The sequence below is a fragment of the Gobius niger genome (assembly GCF_951799975.1).
Source record: "Gobius niger genome assembly, chromosome: 13".
NCBI classification, from domain to species: domain Eukaryota; kingdom Metazoa; phylum Chordata; class Actinopteri; order Gobiiformes; family Gobiidae; genus Gobius; species Gobius niger.
Window position 1 is genome coordinate 11,768,243 of NC_136864.1, and position 27,565 is coordinate 11,795,807.

The 27,565-nt window shown below is 39.8% G+C and overlaps 2 protein-coding genes across 2 annotated transcripts; both read right to left on the bottom strand.

Moving 5' to 3' along the window:
* Positions 1-272: 272 nt before the first annotated feature.
* On the bottom strand, positions 273-2,424 carry LOC306973198 (uncharacterized protein). The gene is made up of 4 exons (XM_079570057.1): positions 2,296-2,424; positions 2,174-2,221; positions 1,128-1,240; positions 273-950 (listed from the first exon to the last, which is right to left on the bottom strand). Exons 1-4 carry the CDS (start codon positions 2,330-2,332, stop codon positions 822-824), a joined length of 327 nt encoding a protein of 108 aa, XP_079426183.1. The 5' UTR covers positions 2,333-2,424; the 3' UTR covers positions 273-821.
* Positions 2,425-3,480: 1,056 nt separating this feature from the next.
* On the bottom strand, positions 3,481-25,870 carry LOC306972703 (MAM and LDL-receptor class A domain-containing protein 1). Its single transcript, XM_079569403.1, has 49 exons — positions 25,743-25,870; positions 25,358-25,460; positions 25,123-25,288; positions 24,718-24,934; positions 24,472-24,603; positions 24,272-24,396; positions 23,738-23,969; positions 23,278-23,546; positions 22,586-22,676; positions 22,374-22,517; positions 22,033-22,158; positions 21,055-21,188; positions 20,819-20,984; positions 20,292-20,411; positions 20,055-20,221; positions 19,722-19,817; positions 18,923-19,013; positions 18,734-18,853; positions 17,676-17,772; positions 17,287-17,437; positions 16,968-17,187; positions 16,586-16,709; positions 15,866-15,998; positions 15,703-15,781; positions 15,483-15,629; positions 15,176-15,301; positions 14,846-15,058; positions 14,482-14,601; positions 14,206-14,367; positions 14,052-14,137; positions 13,623-13,790; positions 13,179-13,370; positions 12,525-12,633; positions 12,106-12,228; positions 11,882-11,981; positions 11,133-11,301; positions 10,157-10,262; positions 9,889-10,032; positions 9,628-9,815; positions 8,996-9,161; positions 8,611-8,823; positions 8,152-8,333; positions 7,657-7,891; positions 7,275-7,431; positions 6,602-6,716; positions 4,029-4,149; positions 3,810-3,906; positions 3,645-3,717; positions 3,481-3,573 (listed from the first exon to the last, which is right to left on the bottom strand). Exons 2-49 carry the CDS (start codon positions 25,450-25,452, stop codon positions 3,499-3,501), a joined length of 6,882 nt encoding a protein of 2,293 aa, XP_079425529.1. The 5' UTR covers positions 25,453-25,460; positions 25,743-25,870; the 3' UTR covers positions 3,481-3,498.
* Positions 25,871-27,565: the final 1,695 nt, after the last annotated feature.

A 27,565-nucleotide genomic window follows, 5' to 3' on the forward strand; every position in this document is an offset into this window, starting at 1 on the left:
TCGCCCTTTTCCTATTGCCATTATATCTTTTGCTTCTCAATGATACCCTTCAACAAACTTTTTTCCCCCAGTGCATTAAGTTTTCATTCACCCAAAAACTAAACTTGACATAACGCATTTCACCACGAGATGCCGCTGTTTGTTCGTTCCCTTAATATTCCTCACACATATCAAAACTAAAATGAATTAAACACCTTCACGTTTGTCGAGCCTAGACTACTAGTTATATAATAGGTTTCACACTTGTCGGTAATGAAAACTTTAGACAACTCCGTATCCAATGTTTTAATCAAGAAGTGCAATACCCACATATTAAGACCGTTTCAAATGGAAAACAGGAGCAGGGTGACGATGCAAGAGGTCATACAAAAAGCATATTGTAATCTACTACAGGCATGTGATAAAATTATTCAAATATCATGGAAAAGGAAAGATTTCAGTAGTTCAATTCAAAAAGATTAGGTGCGCACACAGTCAAAGAGGCATTTCATTGTGATTTGAGATTTCTCCTCCTGTAATCTTGATTTAAAAACATGTTTGACATCTGTGCGTACTGAACCTGTAACCTGAATAAGCTTTAATACTTTTCCACATATAATTCAGATGTTACTGGCCACACAACAAAAACATCACTGAGTGTTGCTGTCTAAAATTCATGACTTCACTAACAAATTACTTAAGCAGCCAATTGATTCAAATTCAGTTCATTACAATTGTGGAGTACATATGATTGTGAATGTAATAAGACTATTGACAACACAATATTAAGTAAATTCAGTGAAAGATGTGGATGGAATGAGGAGCTATGGGGCATTCAGAGATTAGCCGAAGGTGAGCAGTTCCACTTCAAAAATCAGTGTAGCATTGGCCGGGATGACCGGGGGGTAGCCCTGGGCTCCATAGGCGTAGTCTGGTGTGCAGATCAGCCTGGACACCTCCCCGACACTCATCTACGGAGCAAAAATACTGAGTGTCAACAAAACCACTTCCACTATTATCATTAATTATTGCAAAATTGTACAAATCGGATGAAGAAGATAATCTAGAGTTGATTACATTGGTTGAGCTTGTTCATGTTATTAACTCATTCGGAAAAGTTTATTTTTATTTATTTTTTTTTAACTCACCTGCTGAACTCCTTCATCCCAGCCCCTAATCACTTCACCAAGCCCAATCTTGAACTTAAATGGCTTCCCGCGGTCCCGGGACGAGTCAAACTTGGAACCATTTACCAAGGTGCCTGTATAAAATATAAGCACGCACATTAGTCACACCAAAAAGTAAAAAATACCCAGCTCATCTTCACATCTTGGACAATGGACGTAGATCAACAATACAATAAATATAGACTGCAATGTGCCACACTAGGGGAAAACAGAACTTGGGCCCATGTGATCACAAAAACAACCTTAAATTTCTATTACATCATCGCAAGTGAATCAACTGAACATGAAAGCAACCACTGACAACTAATATGGTGGTTTATTACCTGGGGAAGGGCTGGGTAATTAAACACAATCTCTACTTTGGTCAACGCAATAATCGTCAGGTTTTACAGACATTTCTTTGGCAGAAACAGCTCATAGTTTTGGAGCTTGGATGAGACAACAGAAGATTTTTGAGTGTGAAATAATGCGAGATGAAAGCATTTGTTTGTTTGAAATGAGGATGGAAAAAAACAAAACAAAACAACGTGTGTGTAAGTTCAGGAATCAGCAGCAACATATTTTAATCTAATATGGAAAAATAAAATCGAATCAAAAATCGAGATCGAATAATATGGGACAGTTATTCAATTCATTATTATTAAATCGTCCATTCCTAACCTGGTGTCAAGTGCAACGAAGTATTGTTGTTGAGGTACAATTGTATGGATGAATTAAAATAAATTCATTTAGGAGGCCATGTTGTGTAGGAGGAATGGAGGGAGGGTGGGTGGATGGGCGAGTGGGTAGGCGCTACATGCGCGTAGCAAAAACACAAAAGTAGAGCCTGCATACGAAGGGAGGGCAAATTATTGGATGAAAACTCAAATTACACAACACTGCCGCAAATATTATATAAAGCCCCGGCTCTAGTGATAACGGCTTAATGGCTGATTGGGTGATTCTTTTGTGAGGAGTGGGCCATGCGCCGACGCGGAGGAAGCCCATTGTGTGTCGCCGTTACTCACCCACATAGTGCACGGAAACTGTGTGGCCCCTCTGCGGGAAATTCCGCCCTGAAACAAATATGTTCCATTATTAAATACACTGGCAAGGACGCTAAAAAAACAACCAACGAAAGGTCCCTTACCGTCCCCAGGTCTGAGCACTTCTTTCGTGACTCCCATTTTTTTTTCTTCTCCCAGTCGGCGCTGCTCTGAGCTGCTCCCACACGCTTCCGCTATCACCTCCTCCTCACCGGAAACTGTTGTGCGTAACATCCGACGTAAGCATTGCAGCGCCGCATACTTATCTTCTTTTTCATTTTTTTTCATTTTGATTTCTTTGACATTAAGATAAATCGAACCTTCTCCTAAGGCATACAGAAACCAGTCATCTACTTAGGAAATGCGCCTTTAGAAATGAATGAGACGACATAAGACTCTTCAGAATCAGAACAGTTTTTATTGCCATTGTTTGAGAACAAGTTCACAAACTAGGGATTTTTCTCGGTACAATCGTGCAACATAAAACATATAACACACAATTCAGATTAAAAAATAAGCTACAAAAACGTTAAAACATTAAGCCTATAAGGGCATGCATAAGGCATAAGCCCATACCTGCTCTTCCCCCTTGTGATATATACATATAATCCATTTTTGGCAACATTACCAAAAAAAAAAGACGAGAAAAAGGTCTCACTATACCACATCAAAATCTGCAGCCTGTTTACCTGCATAAACCTCATTTAAAGCCACACTTCAGAACATTCCAGCCAGCTTCTCATGAAGAGCAACTAAACTGAGGTGAAACACTAATATAAACAATCCAGGACTGCTATATCTACTTCTTGTGCTTAACTAGAAACAGACGTTGCTGTTTTTGCAGTGAATTATCAAAATAAAGCATAAACAGAGCACACGTTTCTTCTTTTCATTAGTCAGTTAAAGTGAGCTAAGTGCTATGAAGACGCTTCTGCAAATGGAAGCAAAGTGACCTCAACCCAACTAAATAGAACTTCACTACAAGCCCTCTGATTGGGTGATGTTGAGGTCTTTTACTAAAAATGTTAAGATTATTATACATTTTGACTATTTAAAACCACAAATAGACATTTAAATACGGTACGTTTTTTCACTGTTGTAATGTGAATGTCTAAAATGACCGCGAATTAATAGAACGTATTTTATTTTGCTTTATTTTTACACAATTGGAGTGTAACAAGAGGCTGAACATGACATTTTTCTTTATTTCAGGATATCGATTCATTCAGATTAGCGAGAAGCAGAGTATAGTGTATGGAGAGACATTCATCAAACTGTCTTAGGCAGCACTCAAACACAAATGTTTTCTAAGCATCAGATGAGGTTGTATCTCGTTGAAATGGATCGTAGACTGTATTGTAAAAAGATCTCGTCTGCATTTCCTAAAAAGAGGCATTTATAAATGAAATTACTAGCGTTTGTGGATTTTTCCCCCAGCAGCATCTGAACTTACATCTATGTTGCTGTCAGAACGATCCAAAGATGCATTTTGATCAATAAGCTCAGAATTCATGAAGTCATCATCCCTATAAAAGAAGCAATTTGAGGGATTGGAGTTTAATGGAATGAACATGTTGCAAAATGTTGCTATAACAGGTGAATGCAAAGAGAGATTTACTTTGAACATCTTTTCTTGTTCAAAGTGAAAAGCACAGCAGAGATGACAATACCGGCCAGAATAGTGAGCCCGACCGCAAGGCCAATGGTTAGCGCATCTGCAAACAAAACAACATCGGTTTATGTACAACATCAAGTTCTAATCAGATCATGAATGTAACATATTCCCTGTGAATTAATCAGATACAATTTGGCATATTGGTGATTACATAGTTGTTACCATTTTTGCTATCTGAAGGATCGACTGGAGGTTCTGAATAACAAGGAAAAGGAACAATAGTGATGTCGTCGAGCGCAACGTCTCCTTCTGCATTCTTTCCTTTTTGATAGGAAAACACAAACTGTAAAAAGAAATAACCACAAGGTTAGGTCGGCGCAGCAATCACATGCTTTTCAAAGTATATAATGGTTAAAGGAATAGTTCACCGTTTTTCAAGCCTGGCCATAGCCATCCGTAAACTCCGGTCAATTATAATTTCCCTACATGTACGTTTGGGTCTGATCTCAGTGGCCGCGTTACATCGGTTGAATTTCACCCGGTATACCATTCAGTTAACGGGGGAGGCGGGTGTTGTAGGTGACGTCAAGTATTTGTAGTTCGGCAATGGCAGCAGATATGAAAGTAATGGAAGTTCTTCAATCCGTTCTGGCTCGGCTCCCAAATATCCAGAAATTAAAATTGATGCCTTGGAATGCGCAAGGAAGCTCCCAAGAGTTATGATAGAGTTATGACAGAGTTATGATAGAGTTATGATAGAGCTATGATAGAGTTATGATAGAGTTATGATAGTTATGATAGAGCTATGATAGAGCTATGATAGAGTTATGATAGAGTTATGATAGAGTTATGATAGAGCTATGATAGAGTTATGATAGAGTTATGATAGAGTTATGATAGAGTTATGATAGAGTTATGATAGAGTTATGATAGTTATGATAGAGTTATGATAGAGCTATGATAGAGTTATGATAGAGTTATGATAGAGCTATGATAGAGTTATGATAGAGTTATGATAGAGTTATGATAGAGCTATGATAGAGCTATGATAGAGTTATGATAGTTATGATAGAGCTATGATAGTTATGATAGAGCTATGATAGAGCTATGATAGAGCTATGATAGAGCTATGATAGAGCTATGATAGAGTTATGATAGAGCTATGATAGAGTTATGATAGAGCTATGATAGAGCTATGATAGAGCTATGATAGAGCTATGATAGAGTTATGATAGTTATGATAGAGCTATGATAGAGCTATGATAGAGCTATGATAGAGCTATGATAGAGCTATGATAGAGTTATGATAGTTATGATAGAGCTATGATAGAGCTATGATAGAGTTATGATAGAGTTATGATAGTTATGATAGAGCTATGATAGAGTTATGATAGAGTTATGATAGTTATGATAGAGCTATGATAGAGTTATGATAGAGTTATGATAGAGCTATGATAGTTATGATAGAGCTATGATAGAGTTATGATAGTTATGATAGAGCTATGATAGAGTTATGATAGTTATGATAGAGTTATGATAGAGCTATGATAGAGCTATGATAGAGTTATGATAGAGTTATGATAGTTATGATAGAGCTATGATAGAGTTATGATAGAGTTATGATAGAGCTATGATAGAGCTATGATAGAGTTATGATAGAGTTATGATAGAGCTATGATAGTTATGATAGAGCTATGATAGAGTTATGATAGAGTTATGATAGAGCTATGATAGAGCTATGATAGAGTTATGATAGAGCTATGATAGAGCTATGATAGAGTTATGATAGAGCTATGATAGAGTTATGATAGAGTTATGATAGTTATGATAGAGCTATGATAGAGTTATGATAGAGCTATGATAGAGTTATGATAGTTATGATAGAGCTATGATAGAGTTATGATAGAGCTATGATAGAGCTATGATAGAGCTATGATAGAGTTATGATAGAGTTATGATAGAGTTTTGATTGAGCTGCTTCACTCACTCAGGCGCATTACATACGTCATGACCAAACGCTAGCGAAAATCAGATCCAATCGTTTCAAAAGAGTTCACCCCTCCCACCTGATAACGGAGCTCAATTGTGAAAGTCCAGACCCTTGTACGAAATGCAATGAGTACGAGGGTCTGGTAAAACCAGGCTGCTGTTTTTCCATACTGAGATATGTTCTTACCTGATCTTAGATGAGTTGATACGTACCTGTCTGGTCTTTGTGCGTGCCCTCAGTCACACAAAAAGAGCAAAGATGTTGTTAGCATTTAGCCTCTCCCAATGTATTCCTATAGCTCCAAACGGGGGTGAAGTTAGAAGCGACCATGCTCCTCCACCGGCACGAAAACCAGACAGGTACGTATCAACTCATCTAAGCTCAGGTCAGAACATATCTCAGTATGGAAAAACTGTGAACTATTGCTTTAAACAGGGTTGTGCAATAACGGTATCCTATAACATCTTTACTATTGTGATGAACATATTGTAAGTAAGTAAAATATATTTGTAAAGCGCTGTACATTACATAGGTGAACAGTATTATTCACACATATAAAGTAAAGTAGATATTTTACTAAACCATTTCAACACAGTACATTATATTTAAGTATACAACTTTTTATTCCCATTTTAATGTATAAACGGCAATTTTTTAAGTCTTTGTCATTAGCACTTTGAGATGTTTGTATGTAAAGTGCATTATAAATTAAAAATATTATTATTGTATTTTATTAACTACCACATCAACTACTACTTTCTCATGAAGTTCGAATGTAAAAAGAAAATAATTCTGCATCACTTACCCAGAATGGCTTGTCATGTTTTATAGCCACATTGGCCTCTTGCCACTGGTTTCCTTTATCTCCAGTCTCTACCCACGCCCAGATGCCCTCCACGTTCCCAGCATCATGTGTTGTTCTGACAAGACATTAGCCACACAAATAATTCTGTATTTTTTTTCTTTTTCTGTCTTGTTTATGACAAAAGATCCTATACCATTTATATAGTAATGGTAAAAAAAAGTATTTTGTGGCGCAGAAAAACCAACAACAACGTTTTATTAGTTAAGAACTACAATAGCAGGCTAAGTTGTTGTAGTGCAGTACTGACCCTGTGACACATGATCATAAACTCATGTGAAGAACTGGTATCTTGTAAAACAGGGAGTGAGTTTCAGACAACAGCTAAAAATGTTGAATGTACATGCTAACTCTTTAATTGTTTGCAAAAAAATGAATAAATCAGGCGCTACAAGGAAAATTTAACATCTTCTCAGACAGAGCAATTTTACAAACATGACATAATTGTGTTGGTCTAATTAGTAGGCTATAGAAAATGTTGTTATTCACTTTGTTGTCACTTGAAGCGACTTTAACTCACCAAATGAGTTGACCCAATGCGAAACACAGCAGCTCAGGTTCAACATGTGTGGATTTTATGATAAAGTTGGTTAAATCACGCACATACTAAGGTTACCTGTCATTGACGTTAAGCCTCAGTGTGCCAACATCCCCGTACATGTGGTACCAGAAAGTGATGCAGTGCCCTCTAGTGGACGGCTGAAAAACTTCACTGATGAGAAAGGACTGATCTCCCCACTGCCCCACTGCGCTGTCCACGTACAAGTAATAACCTACAAGAGCAGAGCATATCATCTGAAATGTATAGTATGTAAGTTCAACAAAGTGGCATGACAATAACAGGCCCAAGTTACAAGTCATAACTTTTTGTAATGCATTTGAAGCAACAACCGTTTCATTTTTGCATGACTTGCTGCCTGTTGTCCATGCATCTTTGTTGTCCATGCATAGTAAGAAAAGTTCTCAAAATCAGCTATTTAAGGGGAACATGCACTAACCACTGGAGGAGTTGGTGGTGTGGTCAACGGGAGGTCCTGTGTTAGAGGTGGGACCAGCGCCATTTCCCCTTAGCCAGTCTGCCTGGTCGATCTGCCCCACATTGGTCCAGCTGCACATGTTGGTCTCAAAGTCACAATGTCCCGGAGGAGGACAGTGAGTCTCCGTCAGCTGCACATCATCAAACGCAATGCCCCCCTCCTGAGACGGGCCGCCCCCCACACCCTCCACAACGATCTGAAACACAAGAGCCATGTAAGTCTTTGTAGTCTTTATTTACATTTTTAGAGAGTAGTAGAGATGGAATAATTGAGGGTTGACTTGTATGTATCTATGTATTCATCTATCTACAGTATGTATCTATGTATCTATGTATCTATGTATCTATGTATCTATGTATCTATGTATCTATCTATCTATCTATCTATCTATCTAGTAATATTCTGACAGACCCCTTCCTGTTGCCCTTCAGCTGTACCTGTTGTCCTGGGACTCACCCTGTAAGGCTGGTCTCGTGGCTGCAGTGCGGCCTGAGCGGACCTCCACAGTGGGCCTTGGTCCCCGCTCTGAGAAAACAGCAGCACCTCCCGCACCTCGTTCACACTTCTCTGGTAAATATTAAGCGTCCCGACGTCCTTCCCCAACATGTGGTACCAGAGCTGCACACAGGAGCCTGCCTCTGCGGGACGAAAACTGGGATTTCAAAGCTGAAGTCTGTCTACTTTGAGTTCACTTGTTGGAACATTACCTTCTGACCTCTTCTATTACGTTCTATGGACCTAGGTAGTTCCTAATAATAATACATTAGGCCTAATAGGGAATATCCCAGAATAGTGTCACTGGGATGCTCTCTTTTTCTGAGGATAAAGTGTTCTCAAGTGATTCTCAAGTAAAAAAGTAGTTATTATGTGCAGTGTGATCGTAGAGAGCATGGAGGGTTGGATCTCTAAACTCACTTGCGGGATACAGAGGGGAGGAAATGACAGCAGTGTGTCCAGTTTGATTGCCCGGTGCAGATGGCAGATAGTAGTAGTGTCCCGTGGCAGTGTTGGTTGTGTGGTCGCTTTGGGGTCCTGCGTTTTGGGAGGTGCCTGTCTGTCTGACCCATTCCCAGTCATCGGCGCTGTCCTGAGCCCAGCCACAACTGTCCTCCTCAAAGTCACACACATCTACAACATAAAGGAAAGGTGCTGTAGTTTTCATTACACTTAGAAGTGAACAAGGGTCACTCCTGAGCTGCAGTCATATCCATTGTGTCATTCTGAGGTTATACAGTTATTTAGCATGAGCATAACCAATTTTATCCATCGAAACTTTCCCGACTCTTGAATCCTTTTTTACCAGAGGCAGCACAAGGGCCGGCCGTGAGTGAGATGTCGTCTATGGCCACATCTCCTGCCTCTCCTCCCACCGTCGCCTCCAAAATCAACTGATGCCCTTTCTCTGTGGTCACGTGACTCTGCATCAGCAGCCACTGGTCGCCATGGTTCCCTGACTTCTGCCACACCTACAGGAAGCACAGAAACTGATTCACTCTTCACAATGAGGATGTGAGTTGAAAACCGCTTTAGCAATAGGCATTTCACAATTATGAAGATTTAACTACACAGAAGAATACACATGTTGGGACATACGTTTCCCAATCACTTGTACAGTCTTCAAAGGGAAGTTGTTCCCTATCAAAAATTGTCAGTCTGTGCAATTTTCGACAAGATGTCTATCTAAAGAACAATTCATTTAGTGTTTTCTGTTAATGTTTCTTCTTTAAAAAAACACAAAAATCCATTTATCATCAAGCTTGCTATTGGGCAGCACATTGACAATGGTTTAAAATATTCAAATCCCCTCCTCAAACATTAAATTGGTGGTTATAATTAGTTAAGAGCACCCTAAACTAAACTAAATTCAACATATTCACATATATTTGAATTTTGTTAATTACACAGTGTATTCATGAGTTATGCATGATTTACCAATGTTTTCTCAAAGGGATCCGCAGTCTGTAACAACACCCTCAAGGAGCCCACTGTTGGCCCAAACATGTGATACCAGAAGCTAAAGCAGTACCCATGTTCACCAGCAGAGGGCAGCACTGTGGACTTAAGCTGGGCCTTATTCCCTTTTTGTGTGACAAAGGACGTGTTCAAGTAAAGGTATTTCCCTGTGTGTAAACAGAAAAAAGGATTTATTTTGAACTTTGCTTTAGATTACTATCATAGGCTTGAATGGCAAACCGTTTCCTGTGGTGTGGTCCCCTGTCGGCCCCGTATTTGGAGTTCCAATCGAACCGGAGCCAAAAGTCCAGTCCAGATTGTCTTCAGCTCCTTGTCGCCAACTGCAGAGGCCATCTTCAAATGAGCAGCCAATGGACGACCACGCTATGCAAAATAAATAACAATCTATGATATGATTTGAACTTTCTTTCGCTGGACCTCCTTTGGATTTGATTATTAAACCTCATTACGTATATTCACCTGCTTTTTAGGTATAACCATATTTTACCTGGTGGTTGAAAGGACTTCTCACAGTTGATGAAGGCAATATCATCCAAAGCCATGATCACCTCCTGACTGTGCGAGCTTCCATTATTGAAGCTGCTGAACGAGATCTGCAAAATTAAGATATTTAAAATGTTAGATCGAGCCCTGTTAGAATAAGAACAAATGAAAACAATACTTTTCTAGCATAATTTCAGTGAAAAATTAGTGCAGCAAATTCTCAAAACATTGACAATATATAAATAGATAGATCACACATGATTATATCCCTTTCATTTAGTTCTGTTTTACTTATCCATCCAATCACGTAATCCCTCCTCCCCATGTGTATCCCATTTGTCTCTTCTGTTGTGTCCTGTGTCCTTCTCACCTGTGTAATTGTGCACTTTGTATCTTATATTCTCCTCACTTAATAAAAAAAGAAAAAAAGAAAAAGAAAGACAATATATAAATAGAATGGCTTCTCTTGTATTTGTTCACCACCCAGGTCACAGTGCACTATTAAAGTGCTTTAGACTTAATAAAAGATCTCTATTTCCTGATTTGCATAGACAAAACAACTGCTTCAACTGTCATCAACTGCTAGTACTTTTATGAGGAAGTTGGTTGTTGCTGGAAAACTACGACTTTGTTCACTGCCGGTCAGTGCAGTGATTTGGTGTATTGACTTGCACTTGAAAAAAATCTGTAGATGAATGTCTGTACCGGTATAATCAAGGTTAAGGCTGTGACTTCAGGTAGTCGCAGCACAACTTTAAATCCAAAAATGTGGGTTTTGTTTTGGAACTATGAATGAAATGAGTGAAATATAAATTGCTCAACGTGTTTTCGGAAAAAAACTTGTAAATGTCTAAACAGCATTTATGCCAGTTATTACAAGTTGCCTATCGCGACAACTGAAATTGTGATTACAGTTTGATTGCAGCCCTTTTCCTCTTAAATCTCAACATTATCGTCTATTTGGAAATTTGCTTTTGCACCTTGTAACCGTTCTGCTGTTGTCCGAGCATGAGACTTTCCGGGGTCCACTGGTCAGAGCTGATCTGGCTGCGTGACCACAGGATTGCTTCACCTCTTGCAGTGCCTCCTTCTTGCTGCATAAGCACTCTGAGTGACCCAGAAGCCTTTGCCTTTATGTAGAAGTGAAACCTGTTCACGGGAAAAGGGGGAAGGAAGGAGCGGAGAGTTGTGTGTGTGTTGTTTGGGAAGGCAGTTGCGTGGGTTAGAAGATTGAGCATTGAGCAATACGCACTTAAAGAGAAATATATCCCCACCACCAAAACTAGCGCGCTTGATAAAAGTTCTGACAATATAACTTCGTGGCATAGAGACTTTCTGACTACAAGTCCCACCAAACTACTGCAGTTGTTTTTGTTTACAAATTTTGTGACTTCACGTTTGATTTCAGTTTAAGAGTAGACTGAGAATTGTTCTAGAGGCCTAAAGTACAGAGACAACAGATTCCACTAAGACAAAATATTTTTCCAATTAAATCAAGAGGACAGTTGATATAATTATGCAATTTTTGAGAAGCAAAATATCCCCTTGGTCTCGTGAGTATTTATAGTATAAAGTTTGGGGTATTTCCTGCCCCCTCACACAAGTTAAAGACAAACATTTCTTATTTAATAACACATTGACATTTATTATGGTTTTCAAAATTGATGTAACAAGGAACATGTCCCAACATCATTTGTCGAGGAGCCCAGTACAAGTGCATTTAACTTACTGCAGCTGACAGTAGGGAGATGAAGGCGGCAGAGTTGGACTTTGAAGACGGGCTTCAGTTTGTGATGGAGACTCACTTAAGTTCACTTTCATGTAATAACCTGGGCAAAGAGTAGAGCGACAGGATTTATAGTTTTTTTAATCAAACTAGTAATCCAATGACCAGTAAAATCAGTGCGGAGTTTGTCATACGAGCTTGAGTAAATATGAAACAAACGGTCTCACCTGTTCGAGTGGTGTGATCCGTTGAAGGCAGAGTGTTATTGCTGGACTTTTGTCTTTTCCATTTGGTTTGTCCATTACTTATGTCGGTCCATCCACACTGGTCATGTTCAAATGTACATGGGCCTGGAAATATGAAAAAACAATTGATTTGATTTTGTCTTTTAGTTTTGAACAGAACAACATCTCACTTTTGTGGGAACACATGGGCAGAGCTACTAGACATGTGTTTAAATGAGATCAGTGAATATTAAGAACGCATGTGTGATGTACAGTAGCTACTATCCAAAGCTTCCCTGAGGTGGACTGACAATGATGTAGCTGCCACGTGTTTGTTTGCGTTCCTGTGGATTTGGCCCTGCTTTTTTAGTTTTAGTGCCTTATATTTCTTACAAAAATCACATCAGTGTTTCTGCACTCACCACATCCGTGTTCATCCTCTCCTTGTGGACAGTCTTTGTGATAGTCACAATGAGCACTGGCCTTGACACAAACTGTACCCACTGACAACCAACAGTAAAACTCATCCTCCTGTGAAAAAACAAATATATAGATACTTTATTTGAGATTCCAGTGTCCAGGAGCACACAGTGTATGCCATACATAATCGAGCACTTTCAAAACAAAAGGTAACAACAATAAATACAATACAAGTTAAAAGCAACTATCGCTACGAGTAATACAGTGAAGTGCAAATTAACTTTGTCCTCTGGATTTGACACACCCTTCAATGCCACAGGGACACCCATATTGAGCCATAGTTTTTTAACACTATCAATCAGCAAATTCTTCTTGGAAAAAGTGTAGTGCTTTTTACCAGACTATCTAGATATATATATGTAGATTCTCTAAACAGCAAAGAACCACTTGAGTTAGTTTGAAGAGTCACAGGTGGCTCGAAAACCATCGGTACAGAAGCCTTGAAAGCACTGGAATCAAACTTTGTGCAAGTCACAACTAGGTTTTATGTTTTTGAAGGCTCTCATTCGACCAGGAAGTATTCATTGTTGTGAAGCTTAAATTGTCGACTAGACTAGGTTTTGTAGAGAAAAAAGAAAGTCTATTTGTCTCCTTACCTGGCAGGGGTGCACGGTGGAGGTGGGCGTGGGGTTTGGGGCTATGCTGGAGGACGGCTGTGGGGCTGCAGTGGTGAAGGCGTCGGGCAGCTCAGAGTTCACAGGGTCAAACTGACACTCTGCGGAGAAAGTAACATCATCCACCGCAACAAGGCCTCTGGATCCTTCTGCTCGTTCATAATGAAACACAACCTAAAGCACACACATAAAACAAGAATATGAATATGAACAGCTAAAGTAATGGAAGAATCATTAAGAAACTCATGAAGCCAAGTTTAATTTCAAGTACGACATATAGCGTATAGCTCTTAATGCAGTTAGAACATTTTACTTTCAAATATGCTAGAAAACACCACACCTCAAGAAGCCCCCAATAAGACAATCACAAAACTGTTCTCTAATTACTGAGCTACACATCATTCAAAGCACCATATTATTACTGGCCTTGCTCTTGGTTGTGGAGGTAAAAGTGGCGTCTGCTCTTTGCCAGCTGTGACTATGCTTGTTTTCTCTCTTCCACATCAGGAGGTCGTCTTGAGCGTTCCTCCAAGTTCTGGACCAAACTGTGAGATTTCCCTCCACGTCAGACCAACTGTAGTGAAAGAACCTCACCTGTGATCATAGAAACAACACATGAGTGATGTCAACTTCATTTAACTTTTAGATTAGATATGATTGTTGCACATAATCACAAACAAATCTATATATGTATAACAATAAAACACAAAAGTGCAGGGAGAGGCAGAAAATCCAAATGCGCTTATACCTATAACTACGCCACCAACTAGAATTTACAAATGATGATGATGTTTTATGTCGTAACGGATTAATGTAGGTATTTACAACATTCCCATCTAATGTTGTTCCACTTACTCTGCAGTTAGTGCTGGGCAGAAGTGTTCTGGACAGAATCTCAGAAATCTGGTCGTTCGTCGCCACGCGGGGGGTTATATAGTGTCCTGTAATCACATTATAAACATTGTAACAACACAACCTCAACAGCTAAAGCTCTTTTCACAAGTCACACCTGCTGGGAGGTTTTTGGTGTGATCTCGCGGAGGACCAAGATCAGGCCATCCCTCCTGCCCCGTGAGCAGAGTCCACTTATCCACATGTACGTCGTCCATATTGTTCGCCCAGAAGCACAGGCCATTTTCAAAACTGCAGCGCTCAGTCACACCTGCTTCTTCTATATGTAGAAAAAACAAAAAATACTATAATGAAGATGTCATGCATGTCTTAAAACATCAGGCGTGGGAAACGTTAGGCCTCAAGGTAAATAGACCGTGGAGCAGCGCCTCACCACAGTCGCTCTCGTCCGACCGGTCGCCGCAGTCATCGCTGAAGTCACAAACTCTGCTTCGATCCACACACGCCTCGTTTGCACATGTGAACATAGTCTCTGGACACGAAGGCTGTGGCTCTGAAAAGAAGGAATACAACTTTACTTATAGTTGATGCCTCAGATCAAACGAGGAAAGCTTTCGGAACAGCTACTATGCTAACATGCTACTATTGCTACTAAGACATGGAACTAAGCGCATCTAATAGTGATGGAATTATTTGAGTAATTAAGAGAAAGAGAATGAAAGCAATATATATTAGTAATTATCCATGAAATACTTTGGACCTTAATGTTTTGACAAATAGGTAAAACATGAGTGAACCTGACAGAAAACAGTCAGTGAAGTCGATGTCGTCGATAGCGAGGTGTCCGGACGCAGAGGAGGTCCTGGCTTCAAATCGGACCCTGAAGTCTTGCGGGACTCGACCGACTGTTACCTCAGCGTCGTGCCACTTGTCTCCATGGTTACCAGACCCCCACCACAAAAGGGTCGCCCCGACGCCAGACTGGAGGAACACGTTCAGTTCATCTTCCTCTGCAACACATAAAAGTTCTGCTGAAATACAAGACCAAGGATTTCTACAAACATAAAAATGCATGTGATTCTTGTATTAGTTTAGCAGTGGATTTTTCAGTCCTGTCTCAAACATACCCAGTCCGTACATGTTGTAGTAGAAGTGTAATGTGCAGTTGGCAGAGGCTTGTTGCATCAAAGGACTGAGCAGCGCAGCAGGACTGTCATGGTCAACGCGATTCTCTTTCACTGCCATGTACCAACCTGAAAAATGTTTGACATAAAAGGTGAAGCGTGTTATCCATAATTTTACAAGCTCCACACAGGCAGAAAGGCCCTGTCAAAGTGCAGGACGCAAACCCAGGAGCACGCTTTATTCGTTTTCTTTTTACTGATTTGTAGTTGTTTCAAAATCATGATGAACGTATGCAGCAGGTGTTTGTACCTAGCTCATTCCCGAGTGTATTATCGACTGATGGTCCAGTGCCATTTCTGCCTCTGAACCATTGAAGCTGTCCAGTGCTTTCATCTCTCCATCCACAAGTGTCATTTTCAAAAGAGCAGCCCACAAACTCTGTGCTGCTGTCATTTGCTGAAAAACAACAGAAATCTCCCGTACAAGTATCCAAAATTGTTAGTAGTATAAAGCACATTTATGCTCATACCGTGACATGGGCCAGGTTTAATGCTAATGTCATCAACGGCAATGTATCCAGATGGGTTCGTTTCTGCTTCAATCAGCAACTAAGTGTAAATAACAGTCAAACAACGAAGAAGAAAATCTCGATATCTTAGTCACGCAGTATAAAGAATGCTTATTTGGTTTACCCGGAAAGGTTTGCGGTCCATTTTGAGAGAGTGAGAAAACCTGGTCCATTCTTGAGCACTAGAGTTAACGTTGAACATCTGATCGTCCTGCGTTAGCTCTGCTTGTACGTGTAACCGCAAGGTCCCAGAATCACTGAGAACAAGGCAAAGAACATTCAAGCATGTTTACACTATGATTGGAGAGGCAGTTCCCTTCCATGAAATATTTATATACAGTACACTAATAAGAATAAAGTCCACCAGCTGTGGCTCATGATGTGTTCAAATGCTATCTACATAAATTTGGTTTGGGAAAAACATGGCTACCCATTCACACCAAAGGCCTCTCTGATCACTATCACTCACACAATCATGTTTAACACATTCACATGGGCAAGAGTCCTGCCCAAAGACACAACAACAGATAATGGACAGCGCTGGATGTGAAACTCCAATGTTCCCGTAGTAAGAATGACCACTCTACCGTCTGAGCCACTGTTGACTCTCGAATCTTTCTCGTCTCCCTGAGTGTTTCCTGCTCATTTCTGAGACAGCGCTTTCTGACCTTTACCACTGATAATTGTTGCACAAAAAGAAGCAGGTGATTCACGACCGACTTGTGACTTTTCTGCACAGTTTCAAAAGGAAGTCGCTGAGGAAAGGGCCTTCGAACAGGATAGAGCGCATCCTCTGTGTTGTTGCATACTGTATTTTTGTGTGAAGAGGGGTTTTTCTGCTGACCTGGTTCCCATAAAGGACCATAAGGAGAGGCACATGACGGCATCTTGGGATAAGATCCACTCAGACACTACCTGTGCCCTGCTGCTGTGGCTCAGGTGCCGTGGGGAACTCAATAAAAACAAACCTATAAGACATAATAAGCTTCATGAAAAATAACTCCATGTTGTCAAACATTTTGGCAATTGCTTAAAGGAAAGACACTTTGAATATTGCACAGAGGAAGTGAAAGTAGAACGGAAACAGAAGTTGGAGAGTAAGAAAACTGGCACAACAGCAGAGACAGCCATGCAGTTTCTATGGTTTTGACGTTTTTAAGAAACTGTACTGCTATTATCATCTCAGATCACATAACAAAAAGTTTCAGCCGGATAAAGTAGGGTACCATCAGGAGTTTGAGTGGTGTGGTCTATAGATGGCCCCATTTTTCCTCCAGACGATAAAACCCAGTCATGTCCTCCTTCTGTGGGACGGTGGACCCATGTGCATCGTCCCGACTCAAAATCACAGCTGCCACTGGGACTACAGGCTCCCATTTTTATAGAGACATCATCAATTTTCACTGTAGAGGTCAGTCCCTGTGCAACAGACGCTTTGAACACCACCTACAACAAACAGCAAGTGGAAAAAAATATTTTATTTATCAACCAACACAACAAATCATAGAGTCAAGAGTGGGGGCCATTTGAACAAACAGGCCTTACATGAAACTTGGCAGGAGCCCACACAGTGACTTCCGCAACTTCCCAGTACGTAGATGCCATGCTAGGAGATTCCCAAAGATTTCCGTGCAATTCTCCACTCCACAGCAAATGGACAGAGAGAGTGCTTGAGGTCTCTGCAGGCAACTGGTACCTGGGAGAAGAGCATTAGCAGCATTTTAAAATAGAAGCCAAGTCAAGTTTGGACAACAAGCTTTAATTAGTTCAAACTTCAGACTTTTTCTTTTTCATAGCTGCACTGTTGGATGATTCACATATTACAGACTGACAGATGGGTTTTATGCCTGATACCGTTCCTGACATATCTCTCTCCATTCATACAAGGTTAGAGCTGGCACAATGCTACAGCCTGTGTGCTTTCATGGTCTCACCAGAAGCGCACACACATCTCAGCAGCTGCTGGAAGCTCATGAGTGAGGAGCTGAGCCACTTGGGTCCTGATGGAGGACTGTGCACTCATGTAAAAACCTGCAGGAAGACACAACAATAAGCATCAGCAATTTGCAATTTACATCTACAGACGACTTATACTCAGGTGCGACTTATATATCATAATATATAATTTCACGTTTGTTTTTTCCACACTGACCGCCGTTAGAGAGCGTTCTAGGCTTGTGTACCAGTATCTGCTGCTCCTACGCTTGTACAATGACAAATAAAGCACTTATTTACTTGCTGTACCACTGAAAATTTTAAAAGCAGTAAGGTTTGGAGTGAGCGAGAAACTTGTGAGGGACTGGCGAAAAGCAGAGGTTACTCTGACTTCAAGGAAGAAAACAAAAAAAGCTAATTGCGGGCTAAAAGCTTATTGCCCAGAGCAAGAGGAACGAGTTCGCAAATAGGTGCTTGAACAACGTGCTGCCGGGAGAGGCTTGTTAATGATGCAGTTACACCTCCATGCCCAGGTAGTTGCCAATGCTAATGCGACTTATACTCCAGAGCGACTTATTATGTTTTTTTCTTCATCATTATGCATTTTTTGGCTGGTGCGACTTATACTCTGGAGTGACTTATAGTCCAGAAAATAGAAAGCAATGTAGAAAGCAAATGTCATTACAGCATAATAAATGAATCTCCATTATCGGGTGCATTTATAAAAAATATATACTGTATATAAGAGATAAGAACCAGCAACCAAAATAAGGGCAAAGAAACGTAAAATAAAGCAAAAGCTTCCTAAAATGAACAAGTCTGTCTTTGTTATTGACCCAATTTTGTGAATAAGTGAATAAATAAACATACGCAATGGAACTTGAGTCAGTTTATTGGGAACAAATGAACTAATCTTCTAACGATAAAGAGATTTGGGAAATAGATTAATCTGGTTACAAATAATCTTTTTTAAATTACACAACTCAACAGCCCGTGAACCCAATGACTCCATTTGAATCATAAACAGTTTATCACATGCTAATCCTTCACTTCTCACCGTGCTCAGTCCTGTAGGTGTGATCTGGATCGGTCTGTGTTGCTTTTGTTCGTTTCCAGCGTCCAATGTGATTGACATCGTTTTCGTAACCACACATTCCCGAATCAAACCCACACACGTCTAAAAACAACACAGAAGTGTGAACTCGGAAATGCTATTCTAATAATACAATGTATGATGCTTTCTTACCATGATTTTGACACACGCCGCTCTTCACTGTAATGTCATCAAGAGCAATGAAGCCTTTACTGTCCGTGTTTCTGTTGGCGGTGAACACGAGCTGAGGATCGCAACATAGAATTATGACTATTTTGAGATACTATAGAGTCCTATCTACATATCATCAGATATGGATGGAATATAAAGCAACAATAGCAACAAAGATGAGACGAAAACAACAAGTATGGAAAAAGTCACAAACCCCCCAAAAATAGAGAAAAATAAATAAATAAATGATAAAAAAAAGATGAAAATGTGATGAAAAAATGACAAAATGTGATGAAAAAGTAAGAAAAAATGGATGAAACAGTGACAAAAATGTGATGGAAAAAATGACAAAACATGTCAAAAAAGTGATGAAAAGGTGACAAAAAAATTGATGAAAAAGTGACAAAAATGTAATGAAAAAAATGATGAAATGTGTTGAAAAAGTAAGAAAAAAAGTGACAAAAATGGGTTGGAAAAAAAAATATGAAAAAAATTATGAAAATGGGCTGAAAACGCGAAAACGCAAAAATGTCAAAAAAGTGACAACGCGGCAACAACACGAGGAAAAAGATCCTTCTAGATGAGTTTTGTAGGTCAAAGCTTTCAAATGATAGAGGCTGTAAGCTCCAGTGGAGGCGCTTTTAGATTTGGGTAAAGCTGAACTGGAGACAATGTGCTCGGTTATGGCGGGGGTTAAGAGGTTAATAGCAGAAACCTTTTTAATAACTCATAATAAGGCAGGGCATTTTTAATAGACAAAATAAGATAATAAGATGATTACCTTCCTTATGGCAGTAGTGCTGATATTTACTTGGGACTTAACCCACTTTTGATCTTGGGTTCCATCTCGAGTCCATACCAACAATTCAGAAGATTTCTAACAAAAAAATATACAGAAAATAATAGTTTCTTTAATTTACTTATGCAGCGGTTTTATAATGTGATATGGTCTTGACTTTTTCACTGCCCGAAAATAATGGACAATATAGTAAGTCAATTCCCAAAGTTACATATCAATTATCAGGCAGTAGTATGAATATTCCTCACAAACTGTTGGACAGACTGTCTATTTTCCACAATTATTATTATATTTACAGCATGGATAAGAACACACCGTGCCACTTGCAGTCTGAATGAGCAGATCCAATGAAGACACAGCAGGCCCCGACATGTAAAACCAAAATTCAACACAAAACTCTGAGGAAACGGCTGAAACTGGGGCAGAGATAGAGGCCTTTTCACCATCTTCAGAGCCGGGTCCGTTCAACAGCAAAAAGAAACCTGGCGACATAAATTATGGCTTTTAACACAAGTTTGTCAAGTACAATAAAAGGACTCCTGTTGGAAATACCTTGGTTATTTCCTACTGTGTGGTCAAACTGAGGCCCGTCCCATGGATGAACCACATTGAGCCCATTGTTGAGAGTCCAATTCACAGCTGAGCCAAACTCAGGAGCCCAACTGCATAGACCTGTACAAAACATCCACAGAGGAATAATAAAATGTACTTTTTAAAGATTTGTAGTTGCCTAATAAAGTCTCTTTGGACCTGGCCACTATAGTACATTATTTTGTAATTATATGAATAACATTTACTGTATACTCCCTACAATATGCAGAACTGATTACAACATTTTTCACTTTTTAATATGACCTGTGTCTTCTCAGAGGAAGAAACCCATGCTCATTTATCATAAAACTTGAGTCATGTAGCTGAGAAACGGTTTACTAATTTCCTGAAAATACAATGACTTGCTCGTGGTTTGCATCATAAGGAATAACTGTCATAAGTTTGTAAGACCTTAAAGGTACAGATAGACAGATGTCACAGGCAGATAAAATAGCGCTGGTTTTAGCCCTAATTAACTTGAGGATCACCTTGTTCAAAAGTGCAGTCCATGGCAGAGGCGGGGGGAGGGGTGGTGGGCGGAGGAGCTGGCGTCGTTGGGATCAAGTCGCTGCATGATCTGTCTCTAATGATGTGGACATCATCTAGAGAAATACTGCCGCAATCTGACTTTGGGCAAGTAGCTTCAAGAACAATCTGCAACAACCAATTAGTTAATATGTCAATGTATGCGAGAATACACAGATTATATATATATTTTTTTTACCTGGTGTAGGCCTGATGCTGCGTAATCAACTCGACCAAGGATCCAAGAGTTGTTCAAAAATCCATTTGTGCTCCACAGGGGACGCACTGAGCCATTCTCACTGATCAAAGCTGTCAGAACAAAGTCTGATGGATCTGAAAACAAAAGAAAAACAAAAGATGAGCAAAGCAAGGCAAGATAGGCAATATAAAGTATGTAGAAAAGGACTGTTCATGTCACGATGAGACAAGCTTAGACATTGCTACTTTTAATTTCAGTGATAGACAACGCCTTCACGGTAAAAGTCCACTGCTCTAAAAAAAACAAAAAAAACAATACAGATCACGACTTGAACAACACGATCCTTCTGACTTTTTGGGTTTTAAGCAGGAGGTGTCAGAAAAGTTACCACAGGGATAACTGGATTGTTGCAGCCAAGCGTTCGAAGTGATGTCGCTTTTTGATCCTTGTGAAGCTTGACCAATGACTGACTTTTAGTTAAAAATGCCCTAAGTAAAAGATCCTATTCAGTGCAGCTCATAGTGTGGATACGCCTGCTGCAATTTATAAAGAACATGCGTAAACCTGGTTTTTCACTCTGTTGAGAATCAAGTCTGTGCTAGAGCACCTTGTGGGATTGCAGAATGTCTGATATTTGTTATGATTCTATCTTTTTTCTTTTGCTATGAAACCAGTTGCCCCATTGGGGACATGAAATAAATTGAAGTGAAGTGGTTCCAGCCTCAGTGTTGTGGGTTTGAGTCCGATGCAAAATAAAACCAATGGGCCAAAAAATCTTCAAAAAGAACAGATTTTCCTGTGCACAAAATGGTTTATTGGTAATCGCTTCTATTCAATAAGTCCAAGAGAGCTCCTTGTACAAAGAATATACAGTATTAAAATGTCACCACACTGTACAGTAAGTAAATAGGTTAAAGACATACTGTAGCCTTGGTCATGTGCAGAACAAAACATTGAGACGTGAGTAAAATGGCTTACGGTCAACTTTCCACTCTGTGGAGTAGTGCCAGATCTCCAAACAGGCTTTCTCCACAGCCTCCATCAGTTCACTCTCCAGTCGAGCCGTTTCGTTAGGTTTAGTATTTCTGATATGGGCAAAATGGCCTGCAAAAAAAGATACAAGACAAGTAACAAATAAAAATTACAAATCAGGAGGGTATATCACATGTACGCACAACTTCTTATAAATTACACACTAGTTATTCATGAATGCACTTCATAAAACAATTACTGAGACCTATAGTAATCTGTTGAATGTCAAAATGTGGGATATTTATTTGAAACTATAACATTTAGTGTCAGTCTGTATGAGAGTTTACCAAATCGAGATCCAAGGCTGTGGTCTCGGTTTGGGATAAATTTACTTCCTGAGCTAGACCCTGAGAGCCAGTCCCAGTCCAGCCCAGACTCGGTCGGTGGACTGTTGACCCATCCACAGAAGTCCATCTCAAAGTCACAAAAACCTGCGGATATTTACAATTATACTGTAGTCGGTTATCGAATATAAAACATGTATATTTAGACTCCTGACCTTGTGGTGGACAGGCATCATTCAACACTATCAGGTCATCGAGAGCAATATTTCCTTTTGGTGCAAGTCCTGCCACAGCCTCAAATATCACCTGCAGCTCAGAAAATGGTGATGGTTTAGTCTCTTCTCACATGGCAAATGTCTATATGAGTCTTGATCTGTTTTGTAGATTGAAACACCCACAAAGCCTCTCTGGCCAGCACTGATACAGATTAAAATGATGGGAAATGTAGATGTGTTTATAGAAGGTCTTACACTTGGATTTTGTAGGTTTTCGTCGGTCATGTGTAAAAGCAACTTCACAGTAGGGCACGATATCGAAGTGCCTTACGATATGCGATACCACTGTGCAATGTCGCATAACGATATTTGACTAAATCATTTCAACATATGTTCCATTCTAATTAAACACAAACTGTATGTACTGTAACTAGTTCTTCAGCAAAAACAAGTGTCGTCTCAGTGAGATAAAAACTTTAGTGATGTAGCGATAGATTGTGGCTTCTCACGATATGATAATTTTTGCGATATATTGTGCAGCCGCAGTTTACTGTTACTTATATTATTAGCAGCAGCAATAGTAGCAGCATAAATGAAAAAATAAAAATAGTAGTAATAATAAAAAAGGTATCCATAAATGAAAAGACAAAAGTATGCTAGCTTTAAATAATTATTGTAATCTATACTATTACCTGAAACGGCTGATGTGGACTGGTCAGAGTGACTCTGCCGTGCCTCCAGTGGCTCCCCCGATCCCCCTGCCTGCTCCACAGTTGGATCAGCTCTGTCTGATTCTCATTGTCTTGTAAATAAACATTTAATTCACCAACTTCCTGTCCCTCCATGTGGTACCAGAACATCAGGCACTCTCCCTCAGCTGAAGTGGGCTCCATCTCTGCTGTAATCACGGACACTTTAGATCCCGCAGTGTGATTCCACAGCTGCGAGCTCAAGTAGTAACCTACACACAAGAGAAACAAATGACTATAAATACATGCCGTTATTTTAAAGAGTTAATATGTGTCTAGATAAATCAGCCAACTCAGGAATGTAATCTGATTTTTATATGAATAATACAAATACATGTTCAAATGGAAAAGGTAATTATTCAGAATGAAATCAGACAAATTTAAAAGAGTGGTCCTGGCTAACCTTGGTCTGTGCCCAGAGTGTGATCTGCCTGTGGTCCTGGCGCATTAGCCGGCAGTGCGCTCCCTTTAACCCTGGCCCAGCCTGACTCTTCAACAGGCTGCAGACCACACAGCGAGCCCTGGAAGGTGCACTCTCTCTCTGCGGAACAGGAGCCGTTAGCGCTGCTGGACACCACTATGTCATCTATGGATATGCTCCCCTGTGTTCCTCCTGCTACGGCTTCTATTATGAACTGAAAAGGAGGAAATACATTTATTCCATAGTAATTGTACAGTTAAAAACACTTGTTAACATGAAACGAAAAGTGTAATTAGAGGTGAGAGAAGTTACAGAGTCTGATGAATACTAGGTTGAAAATCAAAAACAGGCAATGTCAGTGTAAACAAGACAAAACAATTTGATTTCAAAATATCCTTCTGCTCGTAATTTTATTGCAAAACATCCTTAGTGCATCTATGTGGCTTTAAGTAATAGAAGTGAACGGGTGAGACGTTTTCCACAACTTGAACTCTTAAAAAGTATATCCTTAAATACCTGTATTGGTTTGTCACTTTGAAAAGTCAAATCAGCAAATCTCCATTTGTTTCCCTGTGTCCCAGTTCTCATCCACACAACTGTCTCTCCTTCACCGGGATGTTTCATTATAAACTTCAATGAACCTGGAGCAAAGATACAATAAGCAATAGTATTGACTTGTATTATAAGATGAGCAAGTGACTTGATTTGAGGTTTACCGATACTGTTGCCGAATATATGATACCAAAAGCTGACACACAGGCCGCCTTCAGCTGACTGGGGAAGGCTGACAAGTCTGGCTGATGCGTTGATATTGTCTTTATTTCCTGCTGTTATTACCATATGATAACCTGAAATAACATATGGGCTTAGACTGCTGCCTCCGCGACCCGACTACGAATAAAGCTGGAGAGGATTGATGGATAATTCACAAAATGACATGCTCATATTTGAACAAGGCCCACCTGTAACTTCAGGGTTTTCCCCGAATTCAGATTTTCTTCTGTCCCATTGGCGGCTGGCCGTGTAGTCGTGATACCAGGAGCAAGTGTCTTCTTCAAAGTCACATGACAGCTGATCTGAGGCTGGAGGCATGTCGCCCTCTGCACAATATTCGAACAATATATCGTCTAACTTTATATCGCTGTGTCCCATGAATGAACGCTTCGATACAAACTGCAACTGTGGAGAGAAAATAACATCATCAGGTCTAATGTCTGCAGGAGTAAAGAATAAATCAAAATCTATCATAACGTTACACCGAAATATGAACTGCTAAACCAATGCAACAATCACATGCTTTTCACGACATGTACAACCGCAGATTATACGATTTTCAAAAGACTTGATTTCATACGTTCAGTTCTGACCTTGTATCCTTTTGGTCGATTCCCAATGAGAACCGTAGCGTTTTCCCACCCATTTGTGTTACTCTTTGAAATGGTCAACAACTCCTCCTCCTTCGATCCCCTGACCATTTTAACTTTCAGGTCTGACAAAGTGTGGGTTTCATTGTCATATATGTGGTACCAAAAGCTGAAATTAACAATACATTTTTTATTTTCCCCCAGATTGTTAGGGAGTAAACATTAAACTTTTAAGTACCTGAGTGAGCAGCCAATAGCCATTACGTTGTCCACAGAAAACTCCAGAATAGCTTTTGGAAACATACCAGCTCCTTCTTTTACATCTATTTGCATTACGTGTCCTGAGTAGAGAGAAATATTTTTATTATCAAAGCTTATCTCGCCTCAGATGCAGTAAGTGTTTGTTTATGACCGGACAGAACGGATTTCCCATCAACCAGTGCTCCTCCTGTGACCAAAACAGTGAAGATGGCGGCCGCGACACAACGATCTTTCACCAAAGAAAAAAAAAAGAGTGGTGCGCACTGAATGGGTGCTGCTGCCGGATGCTCTCTCATCGAATGCAATTTCTCCATCTGTGAGATCAATAAAGTACCATCTTATCTTATCTTATCTTATCTTACCCTGTGGACTTCCTGTGGTGTGGTCATGTCCCGGCACCGCGCTGCTGTCGGCTCTGTGCCGGCTCCAGGTGTATCTTAGATCCACTCCACTGTTGTTCCAGCCGCACCAGTGATGCTCAAAGTCACATGACCCTTTAAGGTGGTAAAGCGGTAGATGACTTAAAAGTAAAGTGCACAGATTTATGGTACTTTTACTTCACATTTACTTTTTTACTTTTTACTACATTTCAGAGCCTGTTTCTCTACCTTCTCCTCCACTACATTTTTTAAACTGGATTTAAAGTAAAGTTTTTTCAGGTTTGGTTTAAAATTTTCAGTGATTGTTTTGTAGAAGCACAATAGGAGAATCAAAAAGCGGCAGTAAAGTCGTTCTGATAAGAAACATGAAATTCTTTGCACCTGCATCTGTACTTAAAGAGACTAGAGGCAAGTTGGTCATTTTATACTCACTACTGCCACCCCAGGTCTTATGCGTAACTGCAGCTTCTATATTAAGCTCGTGCATGACGGCAATTCGGACCCGAAGTAACAACTTAAAGATTGACAGTGCAGGATTTTAGAGGCAGTTGTGGTGCACAGGTCTGAGCTCATTCTACACATCAGGACGTGGCTGGAACATGTAGGGGGAGGAAAATACTTAGTTTTAACATTTTTAAACTCCGTATAGTCCCTTTAAGTAAACAATTTGAGAACTTCTTTCACTGTAGCCAAAAAGACTGGCAGTAAGTCATATTATAAGCATTTTAAACATTGATTCATGACGGGAAACTAAATTGGACACAACAGGCCACTTTCAAGCCAGAGATTGTGTAAAATTTCAATCGGAACTGCAGCTGAGTTTGTTGAAAAGCATAGTTTTTGTGTTTTTGTGACTGATTGTTTACTAAAATCTTTGTGGCTTTAAGCATGGGATTTAAAACAATGGAGCGGTTTATCAACATGTTACAATAATACTGTTAAGTACTAATAAGTAAGTATAATAGCAACTATACCACAAAACTCCTCATCTGATCCATCTTGACAGTCATTTTTAAAATCACAGACATCTCCAAACGAGACACAGTTGTTATTTGCACAGCTGAACTCAGAACATGTGGACGCTTCAACCAGCAAAACTGAATGTACACAAAAAAGATTATATTATTATGTTGTCTCATAAAATAGCAATCAAACCCCTGGTGACTAATAAAATACAAATAATGCTCTTACCAGACAGTATAAGAATCAATTTCCACATGTCTAGACAAAATTGTGAGAAACACCAGTAGTTGGCATAAGTCGTGCTGAGTTGTGCTCATCCCTGGATGACCTCCTCACCTGCTCTGTACAAGTTTTATTGTTGAGCAGACATGGTGCACAGGAAGTTTGACTTTATCTACAATCCCAAAGTCCACGTGTCACCAGAATCGTTGTTTTATGGCCTAATGGCTTTCTCTTATTTCAAAGCTAAATATCACACTCTGCAAATTTACTTCTAATAGTCATTACAGTCAAACGTTTCACTAATATTTACATTGAAGCGGCACGGTCAAGATTGGATTAGAATTTATGGTCTTTCATTTCCGTCATAGTAGATGATATGGCGGCCTTATCTGACAATTTCACTTGCACATTAGAGGGTGAAGGTCTAACGAGAACAACCTGAACCCAGTGTCAAGTCTGTAATCAGGTCAGTAAAAGTTTGTGACATCATCTCAGCAATGTGTCTTTCGTGGAAAACATGCACAATGAACTAGGTTTCAAATACAAATCTCAATGGCAGCTATTCTCAAACTGTGATGCGTGTAATTGCTGGGGTGACATCACTGCGTTCTAAAGGCCTA

Bases quoted from the DNA above. Each gene is read 5' to 3' on its own strand.
- LOC306973198 (XM_079570057.1), bottom strand. From the start codon at position 2,332: ATGGGAGTCACGAAAGAAGTGCTCAGACCTGGGGACG. The intron at 2,222-2,295 runs GTAAGGGACCTT...TATTTGTTTCAG, and splicing joins AGTGCTCAGACCTGGGGACG to GGCGGAATTTCCCGCAGAGG. The intron at 1,241-2,173 runs GTGAGTAACGGC...TATTTTATACAG, and splicing joins AGTTTCCGTGCACTATGTGG to GCACCTTGGTAAATGGTTCC.
- LOC306972703 (XM_079569403.1), bottom strand. From the start codon at position 25,452: ATGCAAATAGATGTAAAAGAAGGAGCTGGTATGTTTCCAAAAGCTATT. The intron at 18,854-18,922 runs GTAAGAAAGCAT...TGTTGTTTTTAG, and splicing joins CGGCGTGTGTCAAAATCATG to ACGTGTGTGGGTTTGATTCG. The intron at 4,150-6,601 runs GTAAGTGATGCA...TTCTTTTTACAG, and splicing joins AACATGACAAGCCATTCTGG to TTTGTGTTTTCCTATCAAAA.